Source organism: Saccopteryx leptura, chromosome 2, assembly GCF_036850995.1.
Source record: "Saccopteryx leptura isolate mSacLep1 chromosome 2, mSacLep1_pri_phased_curated, whole genome shotgun sequence".
Classification (NCBI taxonomy): domain Eukaryota; kingdom Metazoa; phylum Chordata; class Mammalia; order Chiroptera; family Emballonuridae; genus Saccopteryx; species Saccopteryx leptura.
The window spans coordinates 282646719-282659919 of record NC_089504.1 but is presented as its reverse complement, the minus strand read 5'-3'; the positions used below and the strand labels follow the sequence as shown (position 1 = coordinate 282659919).

The following is a 13201-nucleotide window of genomic DNA, read 5'->3' as shown; positions in this document are numbered from 1 at the left end:
CGAAATCAGCATATTCTTTAATATGTGAATATGAATGTGTATGTGACTTTGACACTGGAAACAAGTCACCTCAAGCTCTTGAAACAGCAGTATGGGAAAAGTAAATTATAAGCATCCATTTTTTTATCTAGAAATTAAATTTAATGAGATGACATTGGTCCATAAGGTATCTTATAGTCTGAATTTAGAAGTATAAATCTTGAGTTCTCTATGATTTTGGATTGGTCACTTAAACTTTATCAGGTTCAGTATTTCCTTCTATAAAGTGTACCTAACACTTTCTTACTAGATAATTGTAAGTTTTAAAAGATATTTAACATGTGAAAATAATTAATATAATATTTAGCATTATATATATAATATATTATATATATGTTAGGATTATGATTCAAACCATTATATGTGTGTGTGTGTGTGTGTGTGTGTGTGTGTGTAATGATTTGAATCATGAGCCTAGCATCTTTTTTGTTCATTTCATTTTCTGTTTTTTCCCAAAAGAATGTTCCCAGCTAATGACAAGCACAATTAGATGTTTCCTGAAGCATACCAATTGGGACTGGGAAACCCCCAGAGAGAGATGTTTTGATAGAAACAGATATGATTCACCACCTGGGGCTAGGGTGTTAAAAGGAGATTTTCTGGCATCATTTGGACACATCACTTTTTGCTCAGAATTGGAGTTTCTGAGGTGAATTTCAGGTTCTGTATCCTGCAGGCAAGCCTGATGGGGAACAGTTAGTATATGGCAGCTGAAATGCAGGACTTGCCCTCACAGTGAACCCCTTCAGGTGAGCAGAGAATCCTTTCTTGTCTAATCTCTCCCATGTCTTCATTCACAGAGGATTTTTCCAGAGACAGTACCTGGTGGCTGATCTTTGGGTGAGAATACACACTTCTCTCTGAGCCCTGCTTCTTTCAGGTGAAAGAGTTTGGAGGAGGGATGGTATAGAAATATGGGATGATGATTGAGCAAGATGTTTCTTATTCTATATTCATGTTAGTGAGTGTCTCACAGTATCTGAAAAGAGTCATCAAGTTTTGAGGAAATAATGTTAGATTAGAACTCAAAACACTTTTTTCCCGGTATTGTCTCTGTGTGAAGTTGAGAAAGTGACTTCACACTCCTGGCTTTGTTGTCTGATCTATAAAATGATATTTATCAAGCCACTTCACCTCAAGTTTTAACAGGCAAAGTGTAAATGTTTATATTTGTATTCTTATATGGCAGTGTATACCTGCTATTGGTACAAATAAATCTGCGGTGCACAATTCTACATATGTATTGTTATCTGAATATATATGCATTTATAATGTACTTGCATGTCTGATATATTTGTGAATATGGTCATTAATAATGAATGTACAATGCATAGTTTTGAATGTGTGACGGTGCATACTTACGAGTACTTTGTAGTATTTGCTTGCATATGTGTAGTCATGTATGTTTGCATGTATGTGTGTGCATATTGTGCATCTTAGTGTGTCTTTATGCACATATGTGCATATGTGGCACAATCCATAAATCTGTGTATGTAAAGTAACAAATACCTTTCTGAAGTTTGGTTGTTCTCTAAATCAGAACGTCATTTTCAAGTTACAAGTGCAAAATGATGACAATTTATCAATTTATATCATCTTTCTTTCAAAATAAAATAAGAACCTACTGACAAGGTGAAAGAATCAACACACCTATCAAAGACGTCACTCAGAATGAGGCAGCCCAATGCAACCTCCTGGACGGGCTTTGTCTTCCTGGGATTCTCCAGCTTTGGGGAGTTGCAACTCTTGCTCTTTGTGTTGTTCTTCTTCTTGTATCTTTTCACCCTGACTAGCAATTTCTTTATTATCATAGTCATCAGGCTAGACAAACACCTTCACACCCCCATGTACCTATTCCTTTCTTTCCTATCTTTCTCTGAGACCTGCTACACCTTAGGCATCATCCCCAGAATGCTCTGTGGTTTAGTCATGGGGGACCAGAACATCTCCTATGTGGGCTGTGCTGCCCAGATGTTCTTCTCTGCTTCATGGGCTTCTTCTAATTGCTTCCTTCTGGCTGTCATGGGCTTTGACAGATATGTGGCCATTTGTGCCCCACTGCACTATAATAGCCGCATAAATCCAACCTTCTGTGCCCAGCTCATTGGCATTTCTTTCCTGAATGGTTACCTTTTTGGGCTGGGAATGACACTCGTCATTTTCCACCTCCCATTCTGCAACTCCCATGAGATTCAGCACTTTTTTTGTGACACACCACCAATGCTAAGCCTGACCTGTGGAGATACAGGACTGAGTGAGCTGGGGATCCTCATCCTGAGCTTGATGGTCCTCCTGGTATCTTTCTTCTTCATCACCATCTCTTATGCCTACATCTTAGCAGCAATACTAAGGATACCCTCCATTAGAGGGCGGAAGAAGGCCTTCTCCACTTGTGCCTCACACCTCACAGTGGTTCTTGTTCACTATGGTTGTGCATCCTTCATGTACCTGAGGCCCAAAGCCAGTTACTCTCTTGAGCGGGATCAGCTTATTTCTGTCACCTATACTGTGGTTATTCCTCTACTCAACCCCATTGTTTATAGTCTGAGAAATCAGGCCGTGCAGACAGCTTTAAAAAGTGCTTTTCAAGGCAGATTTCTGGGCAAAGGATGAAGACTACACCAATGGAACATCTCATCTTCATAGCCTGGACATACACCAGGAACCCAGGCCAGTGGGCTGGGTATGCGAGGCCTCATGCCAAAGCTGCTCAACCCACAGGACCCTTGAAGAGCTCCACCTGCTTTCTGAACTTTCCCAAGGGCTATGGAGAATGAGCTCAGAAATCTGAATTTTTACTTTCAGCCTCTGAGATACCACCCTTAGTTATTGCAATTCAATGCTGCACACCTGAAACTAATCATATTCAATGTAAACTGTAAATATATTTTTTAAAAAGATAGAAATCAAAAAGTAAAACCATACAAAAATATTTCATAACTGCTTTGAACAAGATGGGGAAAGTTTGGATTGCTCAAGTTCAAAGCAGAACTGGCTGGAGCCCTATCAGGAATCCTGTAGAAATTTCTAAAATCATTATATATGAAACTCAGTGAATATTAGTTTGAAAGATCAGTTTGAATGATTTGACAAATAAAAATAGGTTATTTTATCTTTCTGCATGTGATGTCTCTCATCTTTGTATATAGTGATGTCTACCTCTGGCTCATTATTACTTGGTCTTCTTCCTTTCAATTGGCTTTCCTAGTTGAGTAAATCCTATTTCAGAAAATATACTTATTTTCTATTTTTTTTGATAATTGCTGTTGCTCTCTAATGACCTCATAATTTGGGTGTTAAAGACCTCCTCATATGGTTAATCCCAAGCATGTATCAGTATTTAGAATCTATCTGAAAACCCTATATTTTGTCTATTCACCTTCCATCTATAACATATCATGCATAATGCCAGCCACTCTTAAGGATAAGTAAAAGTGTAATTAATTTGCACTGCTATCAGGTAAGAGTTTGAATACAGTTTCTGTAACTTACTGTGTGACCCCAGGTAAATTACGTAAGCTTTATTAGCTTTAGTCTCCTCATTTGTAAAATAGCTGCACCTTCAGTTTTACTTTGCTGACTAAACAGGATCAATTATATAAAAATGTGCCTGGCCTGTGGTGGCGTAGTGGATAAAATGTTTACCTGAAACGATGAGTTTGCTGGTTCAAAACCCTGGGCTTGCCTGGTCAAGGCACATATGGGAGTTGATGCTTCCTGCTCCTCCCCCCTTCTCTCTCTCTCTTCTCTAAAATGAATAAATAAATACATCTTTAAAAAATTATATAAAGATTTTAGCACAATAACAAGATAATAATACTTTCCAAATAAATAGCTACTACTATTGATGATGTGCTAAGCAAAGTGATACCCACTTTTAGTTTAAGAAGAGCTTATTCTCAGTGGAGGATCAGAGAAGACTTTATGTCTAAGATAGTGCTTAAATGTATTCCTAAAGGATGGGTAAGTTTTGAATGCAGTGAGTGGGAAGAAAGTGTATTCTAAGAGAGAACAGAGTAACTAAAGGGTCAGTGGAAATACAATATAAGCTTGTTTAAGAGTGTTCAGAGGTACTAAAAATGTCTCACAGATGATGCTGAGTAGTTAGTGAGGTTAAGACTACTTTGAGGACAGCAGTTTGAATTCCTTGCTTCAGACTTGGTCCTCTTGGTAGTGGGTGATAGGATGCAGTAAAACTGTGAGCAAAGGGTACAGTGACATCTGGAACATGATTTAGGAGGATTAATTCATTAGCCTTTAAGATCGTAGATCTCAGCGGGAGAAAATGGCAGGGGATCAATAAAAAAATGGAAGAAGATCAGTTAAAGAAAGGCAAAAAGACCTGAACATTGAGAGTAGAATTGGAAACTGAAAAAAATTATAAACATAAGAGATTTTGAAAATCTGGTATTCACATGATTCATTAATGGGTTAGAAATGGAGAAATACTTGAAAGATACAAAAAACTTATATTAATGAGATTTTTTTTCAGATAGAAATTCATAGTTTTTCATATTATCACAGGGAAGAAGCACTCCCCCTAGTTAGAATTTGGTGGAAACAAAATTTGGAAGAAAATAAGCTAGATCCTAAAGAAGAAAACAGATTTCAGAGAAGTAGAAAAGTTAATCAGATGATAGAAAGGGCCTGGGTCAGGGAGGGAAGAAAGGCCGTGTACTCTCAGATCCTTTCCACTATAAACTGAAAGTAATTCTTCTTTTTTCCTGAGGCTGTTTAAGCAAGTTTATTTCCAAAATCTATTTAGTTTGTTTAGCATAACATTCACTAAATGCACACTAAGTAAGAGTAGGTAAAAATATTCTAATAATTGTTAATTAATACTCAAAAGTTTATCTAACTTCAAAAAGAAGTACTCTAGTCTTAAGTATAAAAATCACTTGAAAGAAAATTTTCAGAAAATATGTTTCTAGGAGCTAACCCTGTAAACACTGACACAATTGATCTCGGGTGGGGACGGGCAGGAATAGTTTACAAATTTTCCTAGGTGACTAAAATTCCCTTTCTTGATTAAGAATGTGACAACGTGCATGAAAAGAACAAACCCTCCATTCAGGTACACACACACATGCACACACAGCGAAGTACAAGTTCCTTTGAGGTGAACACGACATACGTGCCCAACTCATGGTCCTTTAAAGAGCCAATTAAGACCAGAAGCTCTGATGTCAACCTTCTGACTTTAAAGCCTAGTTTTGACACTTTTTAAAATTTTTTTATTAATTTTAATTTATTGTGTTTACACGGATTCTTGCCACTTTTTAGATGTGTGACCTAGAACAAGTTTCTTAACATTTCTATGCCTTCATTTTCTCAAGTACAAAATGGGATGATATTAATAGCTATTTAATAGAGCCTTTTTGTTAAAGATTAATATAAATTCTTTTTTTTAATTGATTTTTTTTTTTTTTTTTTTTTTTTTTTTTAGGTAGGAGGAGGAGAGAAAGTGAGGCAGATTCTCACATGTGCCCCTACTGAGATCTTCTCCGCAACCCTATCTGGAGCCAGTGCTCCAGTTCTGAGCATTGGCCTGGGGCTAGTCTGCTTGACCAACTGAGCTATCCTCAGTGCCTGGGGCCATGTTTGAACCAATTGAGCCACTGGCTGTAGGAAGGAAGGAGGGAAAGAAGATGAAGGGTGGGTAGAAGCAGATGTGTGTGTCCTGCTTCTGCTGTGTGTCCTGACTGGGTGGTCCATACTCTGGGCTAGTGCTCGTTACACTGAGCCAGTGGCCAGGGCAATATGAAATATTTAGATTAGAATCTGCCACATATGAGGTATTTAATACAACTATTTATTATTATTTGAAGTTTCTAGACAGTTTTGCCATAGGCTGTCATATTTTTACCTAGTTGATGCTGGCAAGAGCCAGAGCCAGAAGTGCCCAGCATCTTATATTTTATAATATGAATAGACAAAGAAGAGTAAAGTGCTGTTACCTGGCTTCAAGAGATAGAAATATGGCCTGACTGCTGGAGGTGCAGTGGGTAAAGCATCAACTAGGTTGCTGAGGTCTTGGGTTCAAGACCCTGAGATTACTGACTTGAGCATGGACTCATCAACTTGAGCACGGGGTCACTGGTGTGAAAGTAAGGTCACCAGCTTGAGCACAAGATCATTGATATGATCCCAAGGTTGCTGACCTGAGCCCAAAGGTCACTGGCTTGACAAGGGGTCACTGGCTCTGCTTGAGCCCCCGGTCAAGGAATGTAAGAGAAACATTCAGTAACCAACTAACAAGTAAAAAAGCAACTATAAATTGATGTTTCTCATCTCTCTCCTCCCTCTTTCTTTCTTCCTCTCTCCCTCTCTCTCTCTCTCTCTAAAAAAAAAGAAGAACCAATAAAAAAAATAAGTATATGGACCTAGATTCAGGGACTTGGGAGGATTAAGTCTGGGAAATGATCAAGCTATAGAAAACAAGAGTAAGGTGGCTTCCAGGCAAATGTTTGGCATCAAATAAATCCATAAAAAGTAAAAGGGATTGTTCTGTTAGGAGTAGAAGATTTCTGAAGTCCTAAGCAAACAATACGAATCATACAAGAAAACTACAGATGTAGCCATATGGCTGGGGCTCAGAGGCAGTCTCCAATCTATAGGTTGTATATAAGAGTATTAGTAAGAATATGTCATGGATTCCAATTTAAAGTAAGTAAACAGAAGATCAAGAAAGATAAGGATCAATTATAAGGTACTTAACACTGAAATGAAATTTTATGCAAGGTCTAATTGTTATAATATTATAAATTGAATATTTATAGTTCCCAACTAGATTATGTATCCTCATTCTCATGTTACCATTTTTTGATTGAGCACAAAGGTGGCCAAAATCTGATTTCAGAAGGAGCTGTATGTAACTCTAACAATGCCATCTTCTTATGGCATTTTGTTGATTTTTTTAGAAAATATTATTTTCTTGAGCCTTTATATTACCTAACCTTTTTTTAAAAGATGGTACTAGTGATCCCTTGCCTAAAAGAGTATTTCTTGACCCATCATTATCTAATACTCTGATTTAGGCCATGGAGATGCTTGGCAGGTGTTAGGGGAGAATGAAATTATACTCACCTTTGATTTTGGTTATTATAAGCACACACTTTTTTTTTAGATTCCTCATACTTGATAAGTGTGATATTAAATAATACTGATTTTGATGGTCTGTTGTGTTTTGTTTCTTTTTACCTGTCACCCTTTTTGGTAACTCATAATCAGCCATTTAGACATTTGAGAATATTTTTCCATATACTTTTTTATTGTTATATTTTGTACTATCTAAATGTTTAAGCCAAAGGCAGTAAAAACTTCTCCCAACAATACATACAAATGGCCAACAGGTATATGAAAACATGTACAAGTTTACTAGCTATTAGAAAAATGCAAATGGAAACTGCAATGAGATATCACTTCACACCTTGTTAGAATGGCTGTTATCAACAAGACAAATAAGAACAAGTGTTTGAGAGGTTGTGAACAAAAACAAGACCCTTATTCTGGGGAATGTAGACTAAGATAGCCACTGTGGAAAACAGTATGCAGGTGATTCAAAAAATTAAGATGAGTTATAATATAACCCAGCAATCCCTCTTCTGGGTATACACCCTAAAATTTTGAAAACATTTGTTCACAAAGATATATGTACTCTTATGTTCATTGCAGCATTATTCATGATGGCCATATATGAAAACAACCACATTGTCCTTCTCTGGTTATACATACTAGACTACAACTCATCCATAAGAAAAAGATAAAATATTGCCTTTTGTAACAAATGGATGGAGCTTGAGAATAATAAGTCAGACAGAAAAACTCAAGAACCACATGATTTCACTTATATGTGGGATATAAAACTAAAAGAAGCAAATGAACAAACGAGAAAAACAAACACAAACTCATAGATACAGGCTAACAGTATGGTGGGGTTAGTTAAGGGTGAAAAAGTAAAGTATAGTGACACAGAAGATTTGACTTTGGGTGGTGGTCACACAATGTTATATACAGATGATGTATTATAGGTACAATTAAAACCTATATAATTTTGTTAAACTTGTCACCCTAAGAAAGAAACAAAATGTTTTTTTTTAATCAGTAAAAACACTTGTATATTATTAGCCACAAAGATAGCTCTTTAGTTGTAACCAAAATTCATTTAAATGACTCCCATGAGAGGATTTATCTCTATGGAAGTGCTAACTTTTATATAGAGGATGAGATTGAGACTTAAGATGATAATAAAGTGGCAAAATACATGGCCAGAGAACTGAAGACTGTGCATACAAGATACTAGAAGTTTCAAGAAAGACAGAAATGACCTAAGAATTCTCATAGCAAATAACACTATCAACTTTTACAAGTCAGTAAAGAATATCAGCATTTAGGCTAAAAGTGGCTGAAAATTCTTGGAAATATTACCACTTCTGTCTCTCTTCTTTTGTTTTTAATTTTATAAACAATTCTACTGACTCTTGTACTGATAAAAGATGGAAATGAATCAAAACAAATAGTCTTTTCATCACAGTGAAATTAAAGAGAAAATTTGGAGACATAGAGAAAAAAATGTTTTATGCTGGAATTTTGCCATTCCAAGGATAATAACATTCATTCTAATGGAGTATGAAATAAAAAGGGACAAATTAAGAAAAAAATAGGTTTTATGCTGGTCTCCCTGTGCAGTTCCATTTTATAGAATAAAATATTGGGATTCCTCAGTTTAGCAAATATTTTTTTTTTAGATTTGATTTAGAAAATTTTAACAAGGTGACATTGATTGATAACAGTATATAGATTTTGGGTAAACATTTCTATAGCATTTGAACTGTTGATTGCATTGTGTGCCCATCACTCAAAGTCAAATTATTTTCTGCCAGCATATACTTGTCCCTATTTACTCCTCTTCCACACCCCACCTTGAGTAACCACTTCACTTTTATCTATGTCCATGAGTCTCAATTTTATATCCCACCTATGTGTGAAATATAGTCCTTAGCTTTTTCTGATTTACTTATTTTACTTAGGATAATGTTCTCAAGATCCATCCATGTTGTCATAAATGGTAATATGTCATCATTTATTATGGCTGAGAAGTATTTTATTATATATGTATATATGACATATATACATATATACTTTATATATACATTATACATATGTATATATATTACATCTTCTTTATCTAATTCTTTATCAAAGAACACTTTGGTTAAATATCATTATTATAAAAATTTAAACACATTCTAAGAGAAATTGTAAATCATCATGGATTTTATTTATTTACCATGTTTTTATTTATAGTGTATTTAGATAGTACAGTTTTCAGAAACTCAGATGAATCAGTAATATTTACCTTCATACTGCCTTATTAAAAATCTTTTGATGGAAATATTTTATTATATAACTAGAACAAAACAAAATAATAAGGATATATGTATATATGTGGGGATCCAAGGTGGTGGCAGAATAGGTGGAAGTTACAATCCCTTCCTCCCAGGACAAAACTGAAATTATAACTAAATTAAAAATAAATATTAGTGATCAACTGAAAACTGGCTGAGCAGAAGTCTCATAACCAAAGATTTACAGAAAAAGCCTCATTAAGGCAGATAAAAATGGTTGAGTTGGGAAAATGGCTGGCCCTGCCTCGCCAGCAGTGGCTGAGATTCATGAGGAGTGTGAGGTCTTAAGCCCATATCAGTATCCCTAACCTAGAGCAACAGAGCTAGTAAGAGGTGCCCATATAACATCTATCTGTGAAAATCAGGAATTTTGTCTGCAAGGGACATATAGGAGTCTGGTAGAGTCACAGGTGCTCTCTTAAAAGCCCAGCACACAAAATCTCGTTCACAGCTACTCACCCTGGGCTCTGGAGGATGGAGGAAAGACTGAACTAGAGTTGCATGAGGGGAGACTGGAAGTTGTTGCTCTAGGGAGAGAGCTGAAAAGACACCCACCAGTATTTCTTTTTTTTTTTTTTTTTTTTACTTTTATTATTAATTTTACTGGGGTGACATCAATAAATCAGGGTACATATGTTCAAAGAAAACATGTCCAGGTTATCTTGTCAATCAATTATGTTGCATACTCATGACCCAAAGTCAGATTGTTCTCTGTCACCTTCGATCTAGTTTTCTTTGTGCTCCTCCCCCTCGCTCTTCCCCTCTCCATCCTTCTCCCCTCTCCCTGTAACCACCACACTCTTGTCCATGTCTCTTAGTCCCGTTTTTATGTCCCACCTACATATAGAATAATGCAGTTCCTGTTTTTTTCTGATTTACTTATTTCACTTCGTATAATGTTATCAAGATCCCACCATTTTGTTGTAAATGATCCGATGTCATCATTTCTTATGGCTGAGTAGTATTTCATAGTGTATATGTGCCACATCTTCTTTATCCAGTCTTCTATTGAAGGGCTTTTTGGTTGTTTCCATGTCTTGACCACTGGGAACAATGCTGCAATGAATATGGGGCTACATGTGTCCTTACGTATCAATGTCTCTGAGTTTTGGGAGTATATACCCAGTAGAGGGATTGCTGGGTCATAAGGTAGTTCTATTTTCAGTTTTTTGAGGAACCACCATACTTTCTTCCATAATGGTTGTACTATTTTACATTCCCACCAACAGTGAATGAGGGTTCCTTTTTCTCCACAGCCTCTCGAACATTTGCTATTACCTGTCTTGTTAATAATAGCTAATCTAACAGGTGTGAGGTGGTATCGCATTGCAGTTTTGATTTGCATTTCTCTAATAACTAAAGAAGATGAGCATCTTTTCATATATCTATTGGCCATTTGTATTTCTTCCTGGGAGAAGTGTCTGTTCATGTCCTCTTCCCATTTTTTTATTGGATTGTTTGTTTGTTTATTTTTGAGTTTTATGAGTTCTTTATATATTTTGGATATTAGGCCCTTATCTGAACTGTTGTTTGAAAACAGCATTTCCCATTTAATTGGCTGTCTGTTTATTTTGTTGTCAGTTTCTCTTGCTGAGCAAAAACTTCTTAGTCTGATGTAGTCCCATTCATTTATTTTTGCCTTCACTTCTCTTGCCTTTGGAGTCAAATTCATAAAATGCTCTTTAAAACCAAGGTCCATGAGTTTAGAACCTATGTCTTCTTCTATGTATAATACTTTATTGTTTCAGGTCTTATATTTAGGTCTTTGATCCATTTTGAATTAATTTTAGTACAAGGGGACAAACTGTAGTTGAGTTTCATTCTTTTGCATGTAGCTTTCCAGTTTCCCCACCACATTTGTTGAAGAGGCTTTCTTTTTTCCATTGTGTGTTATTGGCCTCTTTATCAAAAAATAATTGACCATATATATGTGGTTTTATTTCTGGACTTTCTATTCTGTTCCGTTGGTCTGAGTGTCTATTTTTCTGCCAATACGATGCTGTTTTGATTGTCGTGGCTTTATAATATAGTTTGAAGTCAGGTATTGTAGTGCCCTCAGCTTCGTTCTTTTTCTTTAGGATTGCTTTGGCTATTCGGGGTTTTTTAAAGTTCCATATAAATCTGATGATTTTTTGTTCCATTTCTTTAAAAAAATGTTATTGGAATTTTGATGGGAATTGCATTAAATATGTATATTGCTTTGGGTAATATGGCCATTTTGATTATATTTATTCTTCCTATCCAAGAACAAGGAATATTCTTCCATCTCATTGTATCTTTTTTTATTTCCCTTAACAATGCTTTGTAGTTTTCATTATATAGGTCCTTTACATTCTTTGTTATGTTTATTCCTAAGTATTTTATTTTTTGTTGTTGTTGCAATCGTGAAGGGGATTAATTTTTTGAGTTTGTTCTTAAATTTTTCATTGTTGGCATATAGAAAGGCTATGGACTTTTGTATGTTAATTTTGTATCTTTTGACCTTACTGTATTGGCTTATTTTTTCTAGTAGTCTTTTTGTAAATTCTTTGGGGTTTTCGATTTATAGGATCATATCATCTGCAAAAAGTGATACCTTTACTTCTTTTTTTTCTGATATGGATGCCTTTTATTTCTTTGTCTTATCTACCCACCAGTATTTCTATACTGATTCTATCTCCCACACCACAGACACTATCTTTCTTGGATGGAGCAACCCTTCTTTATGACATCATCTGGGAAAAATACAATAACTTCACCTTCTGCACTTTCTGTTCCCTCTCCTGTGGAGATTATGCTCTTCAGAGTCAGCTGCTTGGGTGCAGGGTGTACAGGTCTGGGCACACTCAGGGAGTGTAATTGACTGAGTTGTGTGGCTCTGGGATGAAGGTCATTCTCTCACCTTCTTATGAGCCTGAACTGTACCACCCCCTCACAGATCAACTAGCCCCACTTTCCAGACTCCCAGCAGTCCCACTCCCCCACCAAGCTTGTGCTCTCCAGGACATCTGGGCAGAATCCCTGGGACAGACTGAACGTGTGGCTCTGGGGCAGTGGTCATTTTTCCCACATTCCCTTGTGCACAACTAGGCATCCCCCTCATGGGTGGTCCACTAACCCTACCCTTCCAAATCCTGGCCCCATGTCTTGCTGATTTTAAAGCCTCCCGGTGGTCCTGGCACAATCCGTGACAGAGTTATCTGGTTCTATGATAGGGGATATTTTTTCCTTACACATCTGACTGATTTACACCCTCCCTTTACATGGCAAAATCTTAGGCTATTTGGACCTAATACACTATGCAGGCCTCACCCTGATGACAGGCTGAAACCTTGCCCTCCCACAAAGGTCTGCAGGCCCCTGGCAGGTGACAGCCAGAATTAGCATACCATGAAACTTTTTCTGAGTGCTCTCAGACCCAGCACTGGCACTGAGTTTAAACCTGTATCAATCAGGTGAACACTACTCACTCCTACTTGGTGACTCAGTGAGAATCTATCTCACACAACTTATTTAGTCAGAAGCTTTTTCAGTGACTAAAAGTAACAGCCAGAAGGTAGAGGTAGATCTTGAAGTTCCTTTGGACTTTTGATGACTTTTCCCCAAGCTCAATCTTGGTGGAAGCCAGCTTTGGCATGTACTTGGTCCTTCCCACTCACACCCAGTCCCAGCAGAGGTAGCCACAAACTTTGTAGCTTGGATCACTTTGTAGCTCTAATCAGGTTGTTCAGTGTTATCTACAGAGAGCATCTAACATTGATTTACACTAGAGTCCC

At 36.7% G+C, this 13201-nt stretch overlaps 1 protein-coding gene across 1 annotated transcript; it reads left to right on the top strand.

Annotated features, from left to right (window-relative positions):
* The first annotated feature begins 754 nt into the window (after nt 1-754).
* Nucleotides 755-2667, top strand: LOC136393460 (olfactory receptor 10Z1-like). Its single transcript, XM_066366090.1, has 2 exons — nt 755-788; nt 1658-2667. The coding sequence occupies exon 2, from the start codon at nt 1711-1713 to the stop codon at nt 2650-2652; it is 942 nt and encodes a 313-aa protein (XP_066222187.1). The 5' UTR covers nt 755-788; nt 1658-1710; the 3' UTR covers nt 2653-2667.
* Nucleotides 2668-13201: the final 10534 nt, after the last annotated feature.

Coding starts and splice junctions, on each gene's coding strand:
- LOC136393460 (XM_066366090.1), top strand. CDS start 1,711: ATGAGGCAGCCCAATGCAACCTCCTGGACGGGCTTTGTCTTCCTGGGA.